General features: G+C 36.0%; 4 protein-coding genes across 7 annotated transcripts; 2 read left to right on the top strand and 2 right to left on the bottom strand.

Moving 5' to 3' along the window:
* Positions 1-1,273: 1,273 nt before the first annotated feature.
* Positions 1,274-9,391, top strand: LOC118062348 (CSC1-like protein At1g69450). 4 transcript variants are annotated; one of them, XM_073410939.1, is made up of 12 exons: positions 1,274-1,437; positions 1,585-1,654; positions 1,737-2,066; positions 2,150-2,305; positions 3,248-3,311; positions 3,608-3,817; positions 5,158-5,337; positions 5,742-6,040; positions 6,740-7,016; positions 7,673-7,948; positions 8,588-8,821; positions 8,989-9,391. In XM_073410939.1, the coding sequence occupies exons 3-12, from the start codon at positions 1,786-1,788 to the stop codon at positions 9,154-9,156; spliced, it is 2,145 nt and encodes a 714-aa protein (XP_073267040.1). In that variant the 5' UTR covers positions 1,274-1,437; positions 1,585-1,654; positions 1,737-1,785; the 3' UTR covers positions 9,157-9,391. The 4 variants fall into 4 exon arrangements, with proteins under 4 accessions (XP_073267040.1, XP_034931944.1, XP_034931945.1 ...); XM_035076053.2 differs by lacking the exon at positions 1,585-1,654; XM_035076054.2 differs by lacking the exon at positions 1,585-1,654 and having other exon boundaries at positions 5,158-5,322.
* Positions 9,392-9,523: 132 nt separating this feature from the next.
* LOC118062334 (uncharacterized) lies at positions 9,524-12,373 on the top strand. The gene has a single exon (XM_035076033.2). The coding sequence runs from the start codon at positions 11,198-11,200 to the stop codon at positions 12,371-12,373; it is 1,176 nt and encodes a 391-aa protein (XP_034931924.1). The 5' UTR covers positions 9,524-11,197.
* Positions 12,374-15,601: 3,228 nt separating this feature from the next.
* Positions 15,602-19,158, bottom strand: LOC118062496 (uncharacterized). Its single transcript, XM_073411197.1, has 8 exons — positions 19,140-19,158; positions 18,920-19,049; positions 18,446-18,545; positions 18,098-18,127; positions 17,813-17,914; positions 17,614-17,721; positions 16,404-16,458; positions 15,602-16,026 (listed from the first exon to the last, which is right to left on the bottom strand). The coding sequence occupies exons 3-8, from the start codon at positions 18,535-18,537 to the stop codon at positions 15,958-15,960; spliced, it is 456 nt and encodes a 151-aa protein (XP_073267298.1). The 5' UTR covers positions 18,538-18,545; positions 18,920-19,049; positions 19,140-19,158; the 3' UTR covers positions 15,602-15,957.
* Positions 19,159-21,112: 1,954 nt separating this feature from the next.
* Positions 21,113-23,086, bottom strand: LOC118062495 (uncharacterized). The gene has a single exon (XM_035076269.2). The coding sequence runs from the start codon at positions 22,675-22,677 to the stop codon at positions 21,637-21,639; it is 1,041 nt and encodes a 346-aa protein (XP_034932160.1). The 5' UTR covers positions 22,678-23,086; the 3' UTR covers positions 21,113-21,636.
* Positions 23,087-24,203: the final 1,117 nt, after the last annotated feature.

The raw sequence follows: 24,203 nt of genomic DNA on the forward strand, positions 1-24,203 counted from the left end.
TAATTAATAATTTTTTTAAAAAATATTATTAATATTAAAAAACAACCGTATATTTGATTTGAACAATAAAATTATAAATTATTGCTCTTAATAATAATAATAATAATAATAATTTTTATTTGATCATTCAAAGTATTGATATAAAAAATATTATTATTTTTATTATAATTCTTTTGGATCTTGTGTTAGGACCCATTAGCCTTGGGTCCTGCATCAAGACCCGAGGCTAAGAGGTCCAGTGTTAAGACTCAAGGTTTTTGGGTCTTAGGTTTCTAAATATAATTATTTGTATTATAATAATTATTATTTTTATTACAATTCAAAGTATTATTATACAAAATATTATTATTTGTGTTATAAATATCATTGTTTTTATTATAATTAACAGTATTAATATTAAAAATATTATTATTTGTATTATAATTAATATTATTAATAAAATAATTAATAAATTTTAAAAAAATTATTATCAATATTGAAAAATAATCATAGATTTAATCTGAATGATAAAATTAAAAATTATTATTATTATTATTATTATCATTAATGAATTTTAAAAAACTATTATTATTATCAAAGAAAAATCATATTTTTTTAAAAAATTAAAAAATATAGAAATTTGTACATACAAATTAAATATTATTATTAATATTATTATCGGATCATGACTAGACTCAATGCTCTTAAATTCAATCTTATACCCTAACCCAATACTCTTAAGTATTTAATCTTTATAAAATTAAAAAATAAACCCATAACGTAGCGCTTGCCACCTCATTAATTTCATAACTACAAGATCCGATCCTAGATGCCGGGTGTGAAGAGGTAAAGTCAACTTGTACATTGACTGGTAGTTTTATTTATTTTTATTAAAATAATATTATTTTGAGTTTATTTAATAAAAAAAAAGTGATTAGACATGAAATTACAGGCTACAGGTCATTGAATCAACCTGTCCAGTCTTATAACAGCGTATTTTACTATTAAAGAAACACGTGGCTGCTTAACAACGACACTCCAAAAGAGTGTCGGGTGGGATAGTTTGCTACCAGAGTATAAGGGAAATTATACGCTGCACATGGAGTAAATAGTGTCATTTTCAAAGACGTTGATTACCAACCGTTCCTTCCTTTTCCCCCGTAAATCCCCAAATCATCCCTGCTCTCTTATTTGCCGTTCTGAAATAACATGATACAACCAGGGGTATTACCGGTAATTAGTCAAGCAGCAAACTAAAATAAGAAAGCTCAGTACCTTTATTAAATGCACGGCTGAGCCATCCCACTTACGTTCTCTGCAAAACAGTACCAAATTCTACCTCTACTAGTCTCTGCTCAATTGCTGCGAACTTTCGATAGCACCACACATTAGAGTTGTTGTTTGATTCAGCAGAGCATCTCGCTTCTCTTACAAGCAGCCAAATCCAAACCGTACGAGGTGTGAATTTTCTCCACTGACATTTTTCTTGCTTTCTATTTTCTAGGTTCTTTCTTTCTTTCTCCTTCCTTTTCTTTTCTGGAGCATCATCTTTTACCTCTTGACTAACATATAGAAATAAATCAAATTAATTGAGCTTTGCATTAGATTTTTCTCAATCGTTGTTAGCTTCTACTGAGAGTGAGAGAAGCAGTTGATTAATTTGAAGTAACAAGATGTAAAGTGATTATCATTTCTTAATTGTAAGTAGAGTGCAATCCGTTCAGGGATGTTAAATATTTGTCCTGTTCCTGCTGCAGTTTAGGAGTTGGTTCATGTTTTTGGAGGTTTTGAGATTGGTATGCTGAAATGCTCGTTTCCGCTATTCTAACATCAGTGGGGATAAACTCTGCTCTATGTGTTCTATTCGTTGTACTGTACTCTATACTGAAGAAACAACCAAGTTATTATGAAGTTTATATACCGCGCTTGCTGGTGGAAGGGAATTCTAAACGGAGAAGCCGTTTCAACCTTGAAAGGCTAATACCATCTACTGGCTGGTTGCCCAAGGCATGGAAACTATCGGAAGAGGAAATGTTGTCTTCTTCAGGCTTGGACGCCGTGGTGTATATGCGAACTATAACTTTCTGGTAATTATAGTCCTGCTTGATGAAGCCTTTTATTCGCCATTAAACAAAGCCTTATTTGTTCTTGCTTTATCTGAATACTGCAGTTTGAAAGTATTTTCATTCGCTGGGATAATAGGGGTATTTATTCTTCTTCCAGTGAACTGTTCGGGGACTGAGCTTCATCAAATTGACTTCGAAGATTTGTATAGTAATTCTCTGGATGTATTCACCATTTCAAATGTAAATCGAGGCTCAAAGTGGTAGGTTCCGTCTGCAGATTTGGTTCTAACTTGAATCAGCACCAACATTCAATTTAATCAAGAAATGTTAACATGCTAAATTTATCATGTGAATATTCTTAATCCCCTGAGGCTCAGGATTGCTTCTAAATTTATATTTGCTCTTAACTGCTGCTTCTTTTTATTCGTGCAGTTCCTATTTCACTATCCACTTTTATTTTAGTTCTTAGTTGTAAAACTCAATTTTGAACTTCATTTCTCATTTTGAACATATGTAGTAGCAACCCTTTGCTGAAACCTTAATTCTGGAAACTTCACCACTCACATTTATATTCAGTTGCAAGACTTGGTGAAGCTTTTATATAATTTTTAGCAATGTTACTGTGGCTTTGATGCTTAGAATACTAATTTGAAACTCTTTTTATGGCTTTTAGCTATCTTTTGATTCTAATGATTTGCTTAATTGATGACTCTAAGAAACATATTTGTTCTTGCTTCTCATCAGTAATTGGTTTATATATTGATTACATTAGAAAATGTTGCTCATTGTGTCCAAATGGTGTTAGCTTATTTGGGCTTCCATTTGTAATGGAAAATGGTTTTCAACCAAAATTAAGAATCCACTTGCTAAAAATGATACATAACTCACATGCATAGTTAATTTGAAGTAAGTCCGAGTGAGATGGTTCACTTTCCCATTAAAATATTCACATATTATGCCCTGGTGAGTGTCTGGAAATGAATTAACTTCGTCCAATGCTCACAGTATCAGGCAGTGTAGTATTCTTATGTTAAGGATAGTGTGTGCTGTGTAGAGAAGCTCACGCATCTTGGCCATTTTGGCAGGTTATTGATTCACTTCTCTGCTGTACATATTGCACTTTTTTCATCTGCCATCTACTCTATTATGTAAGTTAGCGTGTAGTGGGTAGAGAAACTCACTCACTTTGTCCATTTTTACAGGTTATGGATTCACTTCTCTTCTGTATATGCTATCACTATTTTCATCTGCTATCTACTTTATCATGTAAGTTCCAATTTATGCAGTTATAGGTTATTGTCTACTCTTATTTTAGCAGAATATGATTACCTCCAAAGTCTTTTTCCTGGTTCTGTGACTGTAAGTTTTCCATTTTGATGGTCAGGTGATAATCAGATATATATTTTGATGTAGATCCATATTTATTGTTCATATGGGAAGGAAACTGTTTATTATTTAGCAGGGTGTCAATCATAATTCTCTTGCTTAATTAACTGACAAAACATATTAATAAGTTATTTCTTGATACATAAGCAGCTGCTGATGTTTATTTGATTATGTAGGAATATAACTATATTTCTTCAAAAAGGATTGCGTATTTTTATTCATCCAAACCTCAGCCACATCACTTCACCATCTTAGTTCGCAATATCCCTGTCTCAGCTGGAAGCAGTGTCAGTGACAGTGTCGAGGGTTTCTTTACCGAGTATTACCCTACCACATATCTGTCACATATAGTTGTTCGCCGAACTAGCAAGGTTCAGAGCCTCATTGTAAGTAACGTGTCCTTTTCTTTGTCACCATTGTTTATAATTAATTTTTTATCTTTCTTTTGTTTTATATATTGAGCTCTTGGGAAAAATACACGGTTCTAGTGTTTTGCTGAGTTGCATGTCACAGGGCAGCTTGATTTGGAGTGTTTGTGGTCTGTCTTGATAGGAAAAGGTCCTGGGATGTTAGTTAACTGGTTTTGAGATATGGTTTATTAGTCTGATTCCAAAAGCAGTTGCCAAAAGGAAAACTATATGATCATGGTGTCTTTATATTAAGGCCCTAAGATGAGACCTTGCACTTACAGACGTGGGAGGTGGATTATAACAGTGGTAGGCAGATAAGATCATCATTACAGTTGTAAAACCAAAACAAAGTGAGGGTTGTGAGAGGGAAATTTGTAGAAGGTTCCGCCTTTCTGCTCTTTTTTTCTTCCTTGAATTAGCAAGCTTTCAGTCTTAGAACCTGTAATCTATTTGGTCATAAGTCCAAGACTTCTGTTACCTTTGCGTTGGACATAAAAAAAGAGTAATGGAACGAAGACTGAGTTTTTTTTTTTTTGGATGGTGGGGGGTGGGGTTGTTCAATCATTTATTGCATATAGATCTACGATGAGAATTTCTTAAGGATTTGTTGAAATGAGATTGTTTTTATTATAAAATCCCTGCAAACTACAATTTTTGTGAAAGTTGGTTCCCTTGAATCATGTGGATTCTAACTCCCTGTTAGCAGCTGATAATTGCTAAATGGCTTGTACACTTTACCTTATACATACATATAAAGATCTCAATTGAAAATCAGTTTAACCTTGAATTAAGAATTATTCAACTTTTGGAATCAGACTAATTTTATGCACATCAGTGTTACAAAACTGCTGAAAAAATACTATTTTTCTAGGGAAAGTAGCTATGAAGCTTTTTCTTGGTGGTTAATTATTCTTCAAAATTGTAGAAAACCTGCTGCTAGTATCCTGGGTCAGATTGTAATGATAAATTCCTTTCAAAACTGCACCTGGCATAATAGTTGATATTTGAATTTGATACACCATTTTCTTTTTTGGAAACATGAGATGTGCTACATAAAATTCCTACTGGTTCTCTTTGATTGTTACATTTCTGGAATCACAAAATTAATGAGAATTGTAAAGCTGCTCAGTGTTATTCCAAGAAACCAGGTACCAAATTCTGGTCACGTCCCAGAGTGATGGCAAGAGAAAAAAAGTGAGCTGTTCTTTGATGAGTAATTTAGCCATTAGATTAAAAACTGGAATGGATAATCAGTGAAACACCACTGCCCTTAGATTACTTCACATTTATTTCCTTTGTTTTTCTTGTGGGTTCAGAATGATGCAAAGCAATTATACAGGAGGCTTCTTCACTTGCAATCAGAACCATCTGAGCAGAAGTATAAGCAAGTTGGATTGTTTGAAAAAAAGGTTGATCGTTTGGATCATTATGGGAAGAGGTTAGAAGACTTAGAGCAGAATGCGAGATTGGAGCAATCTGAGGTATCATTGGCAAAAGTATGTGGTGCAATTTTCACTTTTATCCTTTCTGTTGTATTTAAATTCCATTTGCATTCTTTAATTATCAAAGTTATATCTTATTCAACAATTCAAATAACCATCAAACATACATGAAGGTGTTCAAATCCTTTAAATTTGGTTGTGCATCACGAGCATCAAATTTAGTAACATTCAAAGATGTGCAAGTTGCAGAATGCTTTGGCATGTATCTTGGTAAATAGTGTTTTTGATCGATCAAAATGGTTGTAGCATTACAGTACTAAAATCAGGCTGATGCCCAGATGTGTATTTTTGCCATTGATTTCCATGCTTTCTGATTAGTTCATTTGATTGTCTATTTTTTAACAGTTTTGGTATTGTGCGGTGAATGCTATTAATTTATGTTGTTTCTCTTGTAAAAGGACACTCATGCTGCCTTTGTGTCCTTCAAGACTCGGTATGGTGCTTCCACTGTTTTCCACCAGCAACAATCAACCAACCCCACACATTGGCTCACAGAAGAAGCTCCTCAACCAAATGATGTCTTTTGGCCTTTTTTTTCTTCATCATTCATGGGAAGATGGATTTCTAAGCTTTTGGTTGTAGTTGCGTGTATTCTTCTTACAATTTTGTTCCTTATTCCTGTTGTAGTTGTACAAGGTCTTACTAACCTGAGTCAGCTGGAAGTTTGGTTTCCATTCCTCAAAAGCATTCTAACCATGTAAGTAATGATCTCAAGTCCTTGTATTACCAGAGTTTCCATCATATCATCCTTGACATTTCAATTATCATCGCTGCTTCTGTTGCTGCTATTTTACTTGAAAACCCTTCCCCACTCTCTCTTGCCTTCTACTTTTCTCCCACTATAAATTGAAATTGGTACTGTCAACAAAGAATGGTGACTCGTATGTTAAGAGTATATCCTGGGGTGCTTGCTTCTCGTATGCATTTCATGAATGTCAATTTGATAGGATTGCACCATGATTATGAATTTTAAGGATTTATGCTGAACAACATCAATGAAATAATTTGGAATTTTTCATATGTAGTTTCTCCAGGGATATCCTCAATTGACATAGCGGAACCCTTTTTTTATACATTGGATGCTTTTATTGTTGACGTGGCATTTGGTGTTATATGCTGCCGCTAGATTATCAATAATAAGTGCATTAAGTTCGTTTTTCATGATCTTGGAAGAAAAGTACTTTCTTGATGAACTGCATCAGCTCTTTCCAGTGGGACCCTTCCGAAGTCCAATCATATCTGAAATGTGCCAAACAAATAGAATTGTTTCAACTGCTATTTCATTCCAGATTAGAAAAAATGTTTTTCTTCTGACACATAGCACTGAGGTTATTAATAAGAATTACTCTGTTATAGCTGGATTTTTGCAAGACACTAAATTTTGTGAATCTTGCAGAGCATTTGTCAGTCAAATCGTTACAGGATATCTTCCTAGTCTGATTCTTCAGTTGTTCCTTAAGATTGTGCCCCCCATCATGGAGTTCCTCTCCTCCATTCAAGGATACATTTCTCATAGCGAGATAGAGAGGAGTGCATGCAACAAAGTACTCTGGTTCACAGTATGGAACATCTTCTTCGCCACTGTATTTTCCGGTTCCGTGTTAAATCAGATTTCCATTGTTCTTGATCCCAAGAATATTCCTGCAAAACTGGCTGTTGTTGTTCCAGCACAGGTGAATATATGTTACTGAGATTTTATAACAAAATTTTCAATTTGATATGAGAGAGAGGAGTGTGTGAGCTTGTGTGTGTTTTTGGTAGTAGAGAAACCTGACACGTTTGCTGAAAACTCATTCTTTCTATCAATTATATCTTGCATTGTTCTCCACTCCTTTTCTCAATGCTGAAAAGACAATAAAAAACCAAATGAATTTTTTTGAAGTGGAAGGAGATAATCTAAGAGCATTTTGTCAACTGGAGTGCTTAATAAAGCTTCTTCAAGGGCCGACAACTTAAAAATATTGGGATAAAATATAAAAACCCTCCTATAGTTTGATCTAAACTTCACTTTGCCTCCATACTCTCATAAATTACACTTTACATCCTGGATTAATAAAAAAATTCAAATAAAAATGCACTGTTGAGGATGTAAACTGTTATTAAACATATAAACTACATGATGGAAAGTGTAATTTATGAAGGTATGGAGGGAAAGTGAAATTGAAATCAAACTATAGGAGGATTTTTGTAATCATCCCAAAAATATTTGTTGGCCTTCCACTATGAGGAGTGAAATAGCCACTTATGAGATTCATGACAGCTAGATGATTTTCTGATTGAAAAATTGCTGTGGCATATAACAAGAATGTGTAATTTTTATTTTTTGTAGGCATCATTTTTCATTGCTTATGTTGTCACATCTGGATGGACAAGCACTTCATCGGAACTTTTTCGCATAATCCCTCTAATTTGCAGTCTAATGACGAAGTGTTGTGCTGAAAGTACAGATGATGAAATTGAAGTTCCATCTATTCCTTATCACAGGGACATTCCCAGGATTCTTTTCTTTGGACTTCTTGGTATTGCATATTTCTTCTTAGCTCCCGTCATTCTGCCCTTCCTTCTGGTGTACTTCTGTCTTGCATACATCATCTTCCGTAACCAGGTTTCTTTTCCTTTTTTTTTTTTTTTCATGCTTTTTATAATTTCATGACATCAAAATATATCATATCAGGGTAGGTTGTTTTGTTGTTATGTAGTTTCAGAATTTTATCATTGTCAAAGACAGTTAAAGTGTGGAAACACTAAAATGTTTACAGAATGAGTAACAATACAAGGTTCTCAGTTATATCTACCTGCTCAATGTAATTCTTTTGGTAAATAGGGAGATATGAAGAAGGCGCATTCCCTTTTTATATCAGCAAAGATTACCACTGAAAAAATGTGGTGAGCAGTATCAGCTAGTAAGAGTCCACTGTGGTCTTAGCTCATGCCTGTTTAAAGAAGATATAGGGAATAGAATAATCATAATGAAAGTGTGGGTAGCTGCAAGCGTGAGTTTGTGTAAATTTTCCTCTTTCATTATGATGTATGATCGCTTTGGGGACTGTTCTTCAGGAGATGTTTGGGACTGTAAACAGTTGCATGAACAGTGTTTAAGAGATTTTAGGCTGTGAACAGTTAGGAAGGGACCGTGATTTTTACAGTTTTTATTTCTGCGCTGCTCGATTTTAAATATTTTTATGTTAGTGCTAGTTTTACAGTTTCTGGAATAAGTTTAATACTCTGCAAATTTATGATGCAGTTCATAAATGTATATGCTCCCAAGCACGAAACTGCAGGGAAGTTTTGGCCTATTGTACACAATTTGGTGATATTTTCTCTGGTACTCATGCATGCGATTGCAGTGGGAATTTTTTCTCTGAAGAAGCTCTCTCTCGCATCAACCTTAGTCTTACCTCTTCCAGTTCTCACGCTTCTGTTTAATGAGTACTGCAGGAAACGCTTCCTCCCCATTTTTAAATCTTATCCGGCTGAGGTATGTTGATATTCCAATTTTATTACTGCACACCATGGCCAAGGGGATATCAATCCTTATGCTTTCATCCTTTTATCCCCTCTCCGCCACTCTTTCCCCAAGTGTACTTATGATTTCTTCTGCGTCCAATGTTCAACCCAAATACTGACCTGGATATGTGTTTTCAGATATTGATAAAGAAGGACAGGGAAGATCAAAATGATGCTTTGATGTCTGAATTTTTTGATAAATTGGCCACCACCTATCAGGACCCGGCTCTAATGCCGATTCAGTACTCTGCAGACAGTGACAGTCTCAACAGACCGCTTATATCATCTGCTGAAACGGCAATGTGAGGTTGTCTTTGCACTGTATTGACTATTGAGCTGAATAGTAGTGTTGGTTTCTATTATCAACCACCATTTCCATATGCTACCCTAGATTTATCTTTCATTTTTTCAAGTGAAATAGCAAGTGCCTTGAAAAACACATCCGATGTACATGTGAGTGCATATTAGTGTACGCATGCTTGTATTATTCGTGTACATGCTTTCCAATTTATTGCAATGACATCCTAGATACTTGTTTCAACTGACTATTTTCATCTAATAGCTAGCTCCCCTCCTTTACATTTTACTCGCCATTGGTCAGTGAGCTAGAAAAATAGGAGAAAAACCAGAAGCACAGAGAAATGGCAGTAGAAAACATGTTTATTTTTAAAAAGTTGGTACTGGTTATTATTTTCAGTGCATGTAGGAGGTTATTTTTCACTTTAAAACTGTACTTTTAGTCAAATCTACACCATTATTAAATTAAGTACTCGTCTAATATCGCCTGGCTGGAAATTTTTGGTATCTACGAAATTGAAGAGAAGTTGAAATATAAAATGAATGATACAGGTCCCTGCAACATGGATTTTTCAGTTAAATTATCAGCCTTTTGATTTTCCGTGTTTTTGTTTTGAGAATGATATCAGTGTGGCAAAAGGCTTCTAGTTGTAGAAAGTCGAGTACCAAATAATTATATTAGAAGGATGGTTGGTTTAATGCAAGCATCAAGTCCAGTAAGCCTTTTTTTTTTGGGAGATCAAACACTGGTATAGTATCATTCTATGTCATGGAAGATCCTTATCGGAGTGGCTTTACAAGTGTTAGAAGTCATCCTGGAAGGCAGAGGAGACCAATGGCTGGTGGATGGTTTCGTCACGTGATAAAACAAAAAATTCTAAAGGGATCAAAATGAAAAATAGCTGAACTTTAGGGCCTGATATTGCATTTTTTAAACTTTCTTTTTCCTTTTTCCCTTTTTTTTATCCGGTGCTGGGGGTGGAGAGATGGCCCTCTCAAAGCTACACTATGCACCGCCCATGTGGGTGATCTTTTTGGGTGATTTGATGATGAAATGGTTTTGATTTGCTGATGAGTGATTGTTTTAGTGGATGCTCCCACATGCAATCATATTTCCACTTTTTTACTCTCAAAACCATTCTCTCACTATTTTCTTCATGATTTATCAAAGTCTGGAACTGAATCTAGGAGCTTTAGGCCATATGCGAAGTGGGAGATTGTTATTCGGCTGTGAAAACTAGAGGCATTTTGGCCTTGAAGTTCATCTGGGATAAACAGTACATGTGGTTTTGCACACCTGGCAATCAATTAGCTAATGTATAGCATAACCCAAGAGACATTTAGGTACTTAAGTACACTTTGGGCTGAGAAATGGGGTACTAGATGGAGTTTACTGAGAGACTGAATGTTACAGTTTATCTTGTCCCCCGATTCATGAAGAATTACCAGAAGCATACTGTATCCTTTCCTACTCCCAGTTCCTCAAATTCATCGTGTTCTTTGCTTCTAAACCTACTTAGAAAGAATTACTGCAGAGATCCTTTTCTTAGCGCCAAACTGCCCTAAGAGCTCGTAACCTTGCCTGAAACTGTTTATGCCCAAGTTCTTTTGGCAGAGAAATCTGACAAAGAACATAGAAATGTCCTCCAGTGCACTAAACAATTAACCAGTGAAGGAATGGCGTTAGTTTGAGCTCAAGCATGAAGAATTGTACCTCGTTGATAGTCTGGAGACTAACCAACAAAAATACATAATGCTAGAATTCACTTGTTGAAAAGTGCAGCAGCAGAGAAAATGCCATGGCCGGGTAATCTCCATTACAGGTCTAGGAAATATAGCCAGGGTATTTGAAGTGCTTGCTTCGTATTGGCCTCAAAAGCGGGATAAGCGTATAGAGACTAGGATAAAAAAATGCAATGACCAAACAACCTTGCCCTCAATTTATCAACCAGATAAAAACGAGCTTACGTGCAAGCTCCATCAACCAGAACACCGTATTTAAACAAAACAGCAAGAGTGTAAACTAGAAAACAATCGTCAGATCAGGAATATGGAGTGGAAGAGAGAGGCAGGTGAGGGTGAAGAAGAGAGGGTAAGCAATGATGGGAACGTGGGTTGGGACCAAATGATGGAGGAGGCTGAATCACTCCATGGAGTTCGGAGAGCTCGAAAACGATACCTTGGGGTGAGGCAGCGGCCGTCAGGCCGATGGGTGGCAGAGATAAAAGACACAATTCAGAAGATTAGAGCGTGGTTGGGGACTTATGATACTGCTGAGGAAGCCGCAAGAGCTTATGACGAGGCAGCTTGCTTGCTCCATGGAGCTAATACTCGGACAAATCTCTGGCCTTGCTCCCCGTCTTCTCATTCAAAGCCAGCTCTTCCCCCAAAGATTGTCAACCTCCTGTTACTTAGGATTAAAGCTAGACACAATTCATTGACACAGACCACTACTTTCCCTGTTAACCAACAGGAGCAAGAAGCCAGAGAACAGGAAAACCAGTTCGACCATTTCTTCGAAATGCCTGGAGATATCAGCATTGTTGAAAATAGTGATACAGCTAATAGCACTGCTGATACTATGACTATCAGCGATCACACGAGTGGTTTCTTTGAATCACGTTATATTACAGAAGATCATGGGAGCACAAGCACATTTGAAGCGGATGATAGTTGGAGTAATGTTGATGGAAGTGGTCAAGGTGGACAGGAAGAAGGGAGAGGAGAAGAAAAGATTGATATGGGGCTGATTGATTTTCAATTTGATGATGCATTAGGATCATCTTTCTACCATTCTCCATTTGATATAGCACAGGAGATGATGGAGCCAATGGAGCAGGAACATCATGGGGATGAGCCACCAATGATAAGAGAGATCATGAAGCGGTGGACGCACGAACGGAAGTTCTCAGCTTCTCTTTATGCCAACAATGGGGTATCCGAATGTTTAAGGCTGGCATTCAGACCAGGAATGCCAGCGGTGGCAAATGGTGGGTATGAGTTGCCATCTAACCTTGGGATCAATAGTAATAACAACGAGGAGGAAAAGAGAAGAGATGACATGGGAAAGGATGCCAAAGAGGAGGTGCAAGAAGAAGTCGAGATTCCACAGACACCAACAGAAAAGGGGTCCTCATCTTCTTCCTCTTCTTTGAGCAAGGAAGATGGTGAATTGTCTCTCTGGAGTTCGCTCGATCTTCCACCTATCTGCTTCAATAATAATTAGGGATATTGGTCATAGTATAAGCTAATTGTGTTACTACTATTTTTGTAGCAACTTAGGCAGAATTCTTAATATTTCATTTAGCATCAAAATAAGTGACAATTGTAGGCCAGCATTGCTGCATTGTGGTTCATGCTCCATTGCAAAGAACAATAATCAAACAAATTCCAATTAAGTGTCAAGCTTGGATTATTGAATTGTGTTCCCAATGTACAAGAATCTAAAGCAGGGCAAACAGCACTGCTAGAAGGAGGTTGCTTGCCTCGCCTCCATAAATAAGCTATGTGGTTTAATCACTTGTGTAATTACGCTGTACTTTCATTTTGGTACTCTAATTAATTACAATAAAAATTAGGATTCAAATCCAGGGTTGGTCCTCTCTTTCCACTATCCTTGAGCACACCTAGTGCTTCTGCAATACCCATAAACCTGATTTTTAAACCATTCGAGAGGTTAACTAACCATCACTAATTAGGAAGATAAAGAACCTTATTAACTTCAGTTAATGTGATGATCCAAGACTTCTCCTAGCCTTTGTGCAGAATGTCAAAAGTTTAGTTCCCTTCCATTTACCTAAATCATGTTCACAGAGCGTTGCAGGCTTGACTTACAACTTTAGCTAGAGAAAGAGAGTGCGAGAGAAACAGAGAGAGAGAGACTTTAAGATGTTTCTATTTATAACCAAGTTCAACTCTAAATTAGTGGCTAGAGAGCGTATTCAAAGTGTCTATAATGCTAACAGAGTTGTTTTGGGCGAAGGTACATGATTCAAAAGAGGTGATGGTAGTTATTCATGCGAGGATAAAAAGGAACACCTGGGAACACAGAATAGAAATGCAGATATTCATGTGACAGATTCTGAGACATTAACTGGCATGGCAGGCATATGTTGGGATTACTTTCACCGCATGATGGTACAAAACGAGCCATCTTGGAGGGTTTCAATTCTTTGTTTGTTGATAATTTGATCGTTTTGGTTGCGATGATTTCTCTCTCCTTTTTCACAAGAAAAAAAAGAACAAAAACATCATATGATCCTTGGTGGGAATTATGAACTGTTGATTAAACTCATGAAAAATGCGTGAATACATCTCACTGATTAGCGGACCTGGAGGGTGTTTGAATAATCCTCTTTTAAGAGATTGTTCTCTGCATTACTCTCATTTCATTTGACTAAATGTTTCTTGAGCAGGGCACACTTGATTGGAAAAACTTCAATTTTTAAGCCCCCTTTACAAGAAAAGAAGAAACCCCCCTCCCTCCTCAAGTTCAATACGATATGTACAATACATATGTGCCCTATTTGGGCCCCCGTATCAAAACCCCAAGCTCCTCCGGCTATCCTCTTCTGCCCCTGAACTTTCTTGAGATTGATCGTCCAAACCATGTGCTAACAACCGAAGCTTACATCATCGGTTCTTCGATGTTACATGGATTCGTTTTATACTGTTGGCTCTACATGCCCTGCTCTCTTTATTTGTCACCTACCTAGGTGGCCTGCCTTGCCCATAGCCTCTGTTGAGAGTCTTGTGGCGTAAAGGCTCAACATTAAACAGGGAATTTTGATGGTGCCACATGTCTGACTCGTTGTAATTTGGAAATTGTGATTGCTCGTCCAATCTTCTGATTTTATCTGACAAAACCACCACCACTAGTGGTCAGAATTTATAATAGTAATAAAAAGAAAGTTTGAATTATCCTCGGCTCCACTCAAATGACATTGTCCCATCGCCACATTCCAACAATGTTTTATCCTTCAAAGAATTGGAAAGGCCTGCCTTCCCAAGTGCATGAATGGCCCCCAACCACATCCCTGCTGGCCATCACCACTAATCATGATAACAAAAGTTCAGGGAAAAGGGAAAGCCGAAGGTAAGAATCAACATGGTGTGAATGAATCATAGCTATAGACAAAACAAAAAAAGAAACTTCCGGATAGCTATGTCGTGAGATCCCATTCCTTCTCGCCATGATCGCCAGTGGAACCTACTGGATAGCTATGTCTTTGAGGAACTAGAATCCAAAGATGGGCACTGATAAGTTTTGGAGTCACCCTTGATCAGAAGTCCAACATTCCAAAATTCATAAACCGGCTATCTCAAAGGTGTGAACAATTAGGCATCTTCCTTAACAAGAACACCATAATTGGCCCTCAGTATGAGCCAGCTCAAGCACTAAACAATGTCTCCCTTCTGGAATCAAAACTCAAGAAGATCCACAGTGCTGCATCAAACGATCTCCAGCTGCTTATATGTGTAATGGAAAAGAAACACAAGTGCCTCCAGCCTACTATGTTCACTTGGCTGCATACAGAGGCATTTTTTCTCTCATTGACATCTAACCTCACAAACAAAACCCTATCTCAGGTGGAATCAGTCAAGGCTCAGTTTGGCAGTTACACCTATATACAGACATAAACACGTAACCAAGAAGAAAAAGGAAATGTTTTTATTCATTCATTTTTTTAAGTGCATAGAAGACGCCAGCCACACTCCTTTTTACCTGGTAGTTTTACGTGGTTTCTTGAACGATAAAATTCTGACTCCAGAATTAACAACAGAGACGAGCTTAATTTTGCAGCCTGGGTTTGGGCTTGCAATAAATGACTTTGTTTTTTTTTACCCAGATCCAACGGAATTCGGGGGAGTTAAAATTTTGTTCACAGGATAAATAGCCGGCTAATAAAGTTATTAGGTGGTTTTTTAAAATATTTTTTATATTAAAATATAGTAAAATAATATTTTTTTTTATTTTTAAAATCAAAGCTTTATAGAAGCTTATTTTCCCAATACTTCCTAAATGTCCACTAAACTCTCACTGCTGGCCCGAAACTAGGCTGGCTCGTGCATGATAGAAGGTGATGGCAGATGATGTTTGCATTTGGTCTGTTTAGTTTTTTTTTTTTTTTTTCTAGCTGTAAATTAATTTTTTTAAGATGTTTTTGAACTATTATAAATTATTTGTATTAAAAATAATTTTTTAAAAAAATATATATTTTCAAAAATAAAAACCACTTTTTACATATCACTCCAGCCACTGATAGCATTCCTTTATGTTCTCAACAAGCTATCTAAAATCTGATTCTTTCTTTCCTTCCTTTCATTCTATTCATTTTGACAACTTAAAATACCCAATTCCCAAGTGTGTTTTTTCAACAATACTATACTTGGCAACTGTATCACAGTTATGCTATTTTTCAAAATATTTTTTTAGCTTGTGCTAGTTTCTCAATTCTTTTTTTTTTTTTTAATACTGTTAATTTTCCAAAAAACAAAAAAAACTATATAATTATGTGACTTCTTTGTATTCCTTAATTACAACATGGGTGTTACAGCATTCCTGCTGGCAAATAAAAGTACCAAATTATATCTACTTCTACTTTATGGTTTAGCAGTTCAAAGTAAATTCAGCAACACTGCAAAAGGGACATCTTACAGAAGTGAAGTATCAGAAATGCATCAACGCCAAACTATTATCCTCTACATCAAAGAGCAAGATTCTTTTTTTCACTCTCCTGGCCATCACTTTCCCGAGTGCAAATTATGAAGGAGGGTAAGTGGTTGCAGTACACTTTTAACTCATAAATATTAAAAAACACGCTGTGGTAAAGCTTTCTCTGCCGGCAGTTGGAGCAACTCTCGAATCCCCTCACAGACCTGCACGCAACCAATGATGTTCTCAAATCCCAGAAAATATCAAGAAATGCTAAGAAATAAGTCATAGTACCAAGTGCTTTCACCATGGATATGTCTGGTTAAAACTCTCACCCAAGAAAAGCTCGTGGTTCACCGGTGAAAGCTATTATATAGTTAATGAAATGTTCTTCATACCTCACCTTGTATGTTAATAAGAATAGAATTCACGTCCTGAAGCCCCTTTCTACTTGAGAAAGAGAAAAACTCATATAGGACTAAGGACCTACTAAAAGTCGTTCCTAGCAGCATTCAGATGCTTTGAGAAAAAAGGAGAGATTTTTTTTTCCTAAACAGCAAGAACTTAGAACAAAATGAGCCTTCATTAAAACAAAACTTACCAATTTGATCCTGGCTTTAATAGATGATATTAAGCGAGTGTACTCCTCTATTTGTCTGCAGAATCAAATTCAGAGAATCATTCAGGTTTTGAATAGAACACCCTTTCCTTATAGAGAATGAATACAGAACACCCCTAAATATTCCCGGGACTTGAAAATTTCAAGAGTGGTGATACAGCCAAACACAATGGCAAGAGTGATGAATGCAAAGACATTAGATGTGCAGACAAGAAACTGAAGGGAAGATGCAAGTGCAGTCCATGTAATTGATGGGGCCTATGGCATACCCTACAGTATTAAGCAAAAGCCTTTAAGATCATTCATTCCATTATTGAACTTTCAGAATTCGATCACAATGAAAAGTAGCCCTGTTCCAGCATCCCCGCCCAAGGGTTCATCATAATTAATGCTAACAAGTTGTCCACATGATCAGGGACGAATCTAGACTTGGCAAACTGTAGGGAGGCATAACATACAATTCTGATTTTGAGGGGAGGGGGAATTTCATAAAAGTGCCTAAAATTTTTTTATAAATGTGGGGGGGGGGGCTTTTGAAAATTTTTCAAACTTTGGGAGAGCCAGGACCACCCCTGGCCACCCCCTAAATTTGTCCTTATACCTGACCATGTGTCAAGCAAAAGGGAAACACCCCTAAACATCCTCTACCCTCCCTCGTACTGTAGCTGAGGCCAAGCAAGATGATCAAAGAGAAGAATAATCTGACAAGCACTGCTAACTTCTGCCTCAGAGGCACTTCGAGATCTCAATATATGCTATCAATTCAGGATTTAGTTCCGTGTCCTCTCTTAGTTATTGTAAGGGAGTCTAGAGATAAATAAGGTAGACCATGTTCAGATGTAGGAACTTGCATGACAAGCTTTTATTTATTTTTTTCTTTGCATTTTGGTACTACCATGACAGAATATGTAATGACTAATAAGGTTTGCCATATTAAGAACTACTTCTAGATTACACATAATGAAAGTAACCAGCAAGGATTTCTTCTCTCAACTCTGCCATCGGCAAGTTGTCTTGTTATTCAGGGAGCATTTTTTCTGCGCAAAATATTTTATATTTAACCATAACATGTGCATTGACATATTTTCCGATGCTTGGTAAGTAATGTGGCATGAAAATTTTGGTGGCAATGAAAATATTGTTAGGTAAAGGCTAAGAGAAAGCTTTGATTAACCAAAGAAAAATTGCATACCTTGCTATTTTTTCCTCCCTAAGCGCTATGAAATTCAAAGCTTCAGTCCAGGTAAACTCCACGTGGAATCCAAGTCCAACATCCACAAATATGCTTTGTGTATCTGGCCTAATATGTAAAAGACATATGGAGATCAAAGAAAGATAAATCATGCAGCTACTGATAGAAACTAGAGTACTTCAAGGCAACAAGCACTTACACATCAGCTTGCATGTACACTTCAGAGCCAAGGTTGACCAATGTTCTGAGATTAGTTACACTGTTCTTCTCTAAGTTCTCTATATTCCTTCGCAAATCTGAGCTAGAAGTAAATAGTCAAGAAAACATTGATGCTATCAAGGATCATTAAATGAGCTGTAAAATTGAATTAAAAAACGTTCAATGTCCAAGGTGCACAATGACATTTTGATTATAAGCAGTTGGGTATTGACTACCCGCTATTTATTTATTTTCAAAGTAAACATGAACAGAAACAAAAGGATACAAAATCTTTTGTTGCTCAAAAACCTTGTCCCTGCAAAATAAGAACATGGAAAACATTTAACAAGCATCCAACAAAGCCAGCATTCAACATAGAGTAAATTAAAGACAACAAATTAAAGACAACATGTGAACTCTCGATCCAGCAAATCAAAGACAACATGCTAAGCATTTGATGTAAGCTATACTGAAATTTTTTTAAGCTTCTTTTCCCATTCATTCTCACTTAAAAAGTAGAAAACTTTGAGATTACAATAGCAGTAGCAGAACTTATTAATAAGAATAATGGTAAAACGAGGTGGCAGCCATAATTAAAAGAAAATAAGCAAAAAAAGAAAACATTTATCCATACCGTTCAGCAATAGCGCGAACAAGCTGTGGTTTCAAATGGCCATCGACAAATTCCTCAAATTTATGGATCTTTTCCTGTATGTAGCTGTCCATTATTATCCCTGTTACAAAATATTTCCAAGCTCATTAGACGTCCTACTAGAGAAGCCACTCTTCTTATGCAAACTTGCATATATATATATATATATATATATATATATATATATAAAAGGTTGACCTAAAGCATTTCAATCAAAGAGGAAACAAGCAAATTTTTCGTTTAGGCTTTTTGTCGAGCAGTTTAACTGCACAAACTCAAATAACCGCATATTCAACTTTACGCACACATGTTGCTAGACAGGGAAAAAAAATTATGCAATAGAGTTGAATATTAATGATTAGTATAATGAACAAAGAAAAAGGAGTTAAACAATTAGTCCGATGTCAAGCCAAGAGAAAATACGAATTATGTGTGTTAAATAACTAAATTGCTCACCTTTTCCAAGGTTTAGGTTTTGTTCATATATAAAACGCTGACAAAAAGTTGAGGAATCTTAGGTAGCTGTTTGGGGTTCTTACTCCTTATACGGTGATGGGCATTCAGTTCTTTCCAAGCACTGCCACAGCTACAACCGAAAAGAAGAAATATTATAGATTGTTTTTTTCGCTTGCAAATTATTAAATTACATTATTTTACAAGGGAAAGCTCAGCCTACGTCATAACACTACCCGCTGTTAGTTTCTGACAGTGTTTGTGATCTTGGCAGAGATTGTTTTTAAAATAATGTAATTTAAAGTGTTTTTGTATTTTAGAGATTTTTTTGGTTTTTTATTTAAAAATATATTAAAATAATTTTTTTTTTATTTTTAAAATTTATTTTTTATATCAACATTAAAATATCTAAAAAAAATTAAAAATCATTTAAAAAAATAATTTTTTTTTTTAAAAACAAGATTGTATTAAAAAAAACTGTTTTATAAACCAAAAATAGGGAAAGAGACGTTTGGCTAAATTGGAAAAAGAAAAAAAAAAAAAAAAAACCTAAACTTAGGCGAAAAGACGAAGGCCTCCTGAACAAAAACATTTATCTGATTCATAAATTTTATTCGTTTAAGGTGCAGAGAATGAGCACATGAATGGCATGTCATTTATTTTACACATTATAGTATGGAGGGTTTTTTTTTATCTTTTATTTATGAACGACATGTCTTCCGCAGGGCGTCCTGTGTTCGTTACGCTGTTAGATTAGAAATTAGAACTGAACCTCAAAATTCAAGCGGCACCTAGAGAAGAGATTCCAATATTTCACAATACTAACATTTTTTTTTAAATCAAATTTCACCGTAGTTTCTGCCCCTCTATCACACTGATTTTAATGCTAAGCTCCTTTGGCCTTGCTTTCCGCATTACCCCTGCCACCATGAAAACATGAGGTTCGTTTTCCAGGACCTTCTAGCAGCAGGCATTATCTGAGGATAATAGGAAACAAATAGCTACCAATAATGATCCAGGACCTCCTACCATTAATGTGAACCCTCAAGAACTCCAGCAAACTATGAGGCAACGAGAAGCATCAACCTTTGTTCAACAAGAACAAATCAATCTTGTTGGTATGACTTGCAACACTTAACATCAAAATTTGTTGCAACACTTAAGATCGAAGTTTGCTACCAGCTGAATTGTATTGTATTGTATTATTTCCTTGCTTTCTGTATATAGACTATCTAGACGCGAGAAATCATCTTTTCTCACTTATATCGCTAGTTTTCAGAGAAGGAAAATCCCGTAATGGAAGTATTGGCATCTGAACTGAGCCTGAAGGGTCAACAAGCACTGAAATACCTGTGAGATTGTGCAACAATAACAGTGAAGCTCCTGGAAGTAAAGACCTGATTCTTAGAATTGGCACAACAACAAATCATCTAAAGGGCATAAGAATTAGAGACTAGTAGACTTCCTTAATGTTGAAACAAGGATCGAGGTGTTAGAGAACCCAATGTTCGGCAAAAGCCTCATGTGCAGCATAAGCACCAGCTTATCTTCAACAAGAACAAAATAGTTTGGATACTTGTAATAAAGGTACTGTGGTGAACATATTCGAGAAGAAGTGTGACATATTGAATTCAATCATCGTGCTTCCACCTGGATGAAATTTTGGTGATATTCACAGCATAAATGACAATTCTCAAAATTCTGGTGATTGAGGCAATGAAACTACATGAACAAAAAATCAATCCCATAGGGTTGTTCATAAGTAAGTAGAATGGTTTTCAAATTGAAGGTGTGTCTCTTACAAGCAAAAAAAACTGTGATTTTCTCTTTAAGAGATGTTTTGCTTTCCAGCATGCATCTCAAGATGATAAGGGATATCCATTATTAAAAAAGAAAACCTGAGAAGCATACTTTGAAATCCTTTCCCCTAAATTTTCCAGCAACCAACAAGAGTGACAATAGCTATATGTAAGGATTTCAAAGTGAAAGGCCCGGGAAACGGAATTATTATATCTCTAACTGCCCATATGAATGCTACAATGATTACAAGTATATGAAATTACACACTTTCTCAACGACTTGGGAAACAGGCCAAAAGAAATCAAAATCAAAATCAGGCATTTCCAACATTTTAAACTTATGCGCGCAATGTCCTTGTGCGGAAAAGAATGCATATAACTGGCAAACTACATCCAATACAATGAATAAATTAATTTATAGAACTCAAATATTAACAAATTCATAGTTGCAGTTGAATACGTCTAGACAAATTTGATCATCCATGATTGAGGACATCATATGCAAAGGACAAAAGGTAGCTGAAAAAATAAAAGAAGAAGCTAATAGGAAATGGATTTCCACCAGATGAAAGGAAAATATTGCTATCATTTTTAAAGGATTACCTGTTTTACAACTATACTGTACCCATCAAAATTCACATACCTGTTTTGAATTTTATTTTATCTCTTGCAGAATACCAAGAATGTGATGTTCCGCATTCCAGTAACATTTCTACAGAAAACTAGAGATTCATCTGAGTTTAGCAACAGCCATAATCTTTGCATGGTAATGGCAAGTGAAGTTCCATGCGACTTCCATATCAGTAGAGAGTTCTCATACAAGTCCTGCCTTCACCAACTGGAGAAAACTCTACAATGTCAATCGATTTACAAGATCACGTCATGGAATGCCCACAGATTCGGCAGAAACAGTAACTGTTCCTAAATTGACAGGCATTCGCCATCCGAGGCTTCCATGCCATGAGATCTACAACTATAGTAGAAAACTGCACTCATCATCAAATCAATAAGCACCACAAATGAATACATAATAACCAAGAGAGGACCTTCCCAAATCCTGGAAGACCCGTCTCCATAACTCAATGTCTTGACTCTATGCTCAAACAAACCTTCTATAAATGCCATCCCAATTGTTGATCCAAGAAATATTAAAAGACCCACCTGAGTCTGCCCCCTAATTAAAACACTGGACCGGAGCAGTGCCTGCGGCCCTGAAACATCCACCAACACAGAGATCACAACAGCAATATTGCAAACAATAATCGCATTGGCAAAAATAACCGAGAAAACTAGCCCCACTATCATCGCAGCATACAGATTTAACTCCGGCCAAAACCCAAGCACCAAAAATGTGCTACAAACAGCTACAAGAAGAACAAAGAATAACGTGAGACAACCGACAATCACCATACACGACCACAAATACGTCGAAACAATCCTCCTCCAAATTTTACTTATCATCGCCAAAAACTTTGAACCATCAACATCTTTCCTCGAGTATGTGCAATCTACAGAATAAACCACCGCAGCTCTTGATAACAAAGACAAGGTAATAAACAACGGGAAACACGTTGCAGACGAAACAGCCATCTCGGCAAAACGATGACACAGCTGTTTGATAAGAGGCCTCAATGGAAGTCCACTAGATTTTGCAACTAACAAAAGCCTAGTACTCAATCTCTTAACAATAGACTGGTCAACCAATACATTTGACAAAAGAATGGCAGATACTGGACAAATAAGCAAAGCAGCAATTGTCATAAACGACCATGAATTACATCGGAGAATCCTCGCTGTTTCTCTCAAGATCTCCAATGCACTCGTTGAATAGAACTGAAGATTACGGCTATCATTATAATCAAATGAACCAAGCTCAAAATTTTGGAAATGGGTTTCTTCAGATCCCTCCTTTTGTAGCTGATGCAAACTCATTCTAGGAGAAACTCCGCTAGAAACCTCCATTTGATCGATATTTTTATAGACTCGACAATATAAAGAAACAAGACTCAATGTATACACAGTGCCACTATATTGGATCTTGAATTAACAAAATTGCCGAGCAATGTAACTTAAAGAAACAAAACTTAGATTTCGATTTATAGGGCAATAAGAGAAACATGGAAAAGACAGATCGGATGGTGAAAAAAACCCGGGAACTTGCAAAATGATTGTTGTAATTGGAGGGAATTAATAGTGAGGGATTCTGATACTGAAAGAGAAGAGTCGGTGGGTTCTTGGCGTGAATGGGATGGTGATTCAAAAGCGTGTGTGTGTCATAGATGCAGGATGCTGGCATTTTTTCTAAGGTGTGCAGTTGAAGATGCCACCATTGGAGCTTTTTTAGCTGCAACCTGCGCTTGTATTGGATGGGCGTTACGTGAAAGCCGTTAAAAAAAAAAAATTGGGAATCTGAATTTAGTCCCCAAACTATATACCCATTTCCAATTGCATTTCAAACCTATAAATCTTATCGATTAGATCCCATACATTCTCAATTGCATCCTTTTGTCAAGTTCTTATAATAGGTTAAATTTCATATGCATGTTTTATATACACTAAATAAAAGGACCTAATTTCAGGAAAAAATGAAGGAAAAATTAATAAACATTAATAATGTTGGTCTAATGTGTATATTTATGCACCAAATCAACATCAATTTGAGGAAATTTGATGAGAATGTCGATGAACATTAATTGAGGAGTTTTTTAAAAAAAAAAATTGTGATCAAATTGGTAAAATTTATAAATTAGGATTCAATTGAGAATGAATGTACAGATTTATAACTAAACCGAGGTTTTTCCAAAAAAAAAAAAAACATACTTGTTCTAAAGGAGAGAAAGGCAGTCACATCCTTCTGATTCTATCATGTTATCATTGATTAGTAATGATTATGTAGCTAGGCAAATCATACTCACGGTGTTTCTTGATTAGGGATTGTTAAATTTTATCCTTCAAGAAGAGCATTTGGTGGGCAAATCATTGCCCTCTAGAAATCATTTCATCCAAAAATTTATATCAAAGTTTAAGACTTTACTCTTCATTGATCTCTTACCATTTACAAGTCAAAGATTTTTAAAAAAAAAAAAGTTAAAGAAGAAAAGGATAGCGATAAATTCTGTTTTAGTCTCTTTATAACTTAATTTTTTAATCCATGATTTTCTTCCTTAGAACTATGAACATTCAAGTGCTTGTATTCAGCAAATTTCATCTCTTCGATCATTAAATTTGAGTATTTTTGTGTGGAGAGGTTCAAGTCCTTTTCTTTTTTTCTTGCTTGTTAGATTCCAGGTAGCCCCAAACTGCTAGATTCATGACTTCACTCTTTCGCCCTCTTTTAGTTTGCAAGAACACAAGTCTAGGAACAGTTTTCATTCAAGTGGTATAACTCTTCAAGCATCGCATACTTGATATAGTTATTTCGAGTCTCGAGCTTTTAATTTTTTTGGAAATTTTAACAAGGTTTGTGTTCGATTATATAATACAAAATA

The sequence above is a fragment of the Populus alba genome, chromosome 8 (genome assembly GCF_005239225.2).
Source record: "Populus alba chromosome 8, ASM523922v2, whole genome shotgun sequence".
NCBI classification, from domain to species: domain Eukaryota; kingdom Viridiplantae; phylum Streptophyta; class Magnoliopsida; order Malpighiales; family Salicaceae; genus Populus; species Populus alba.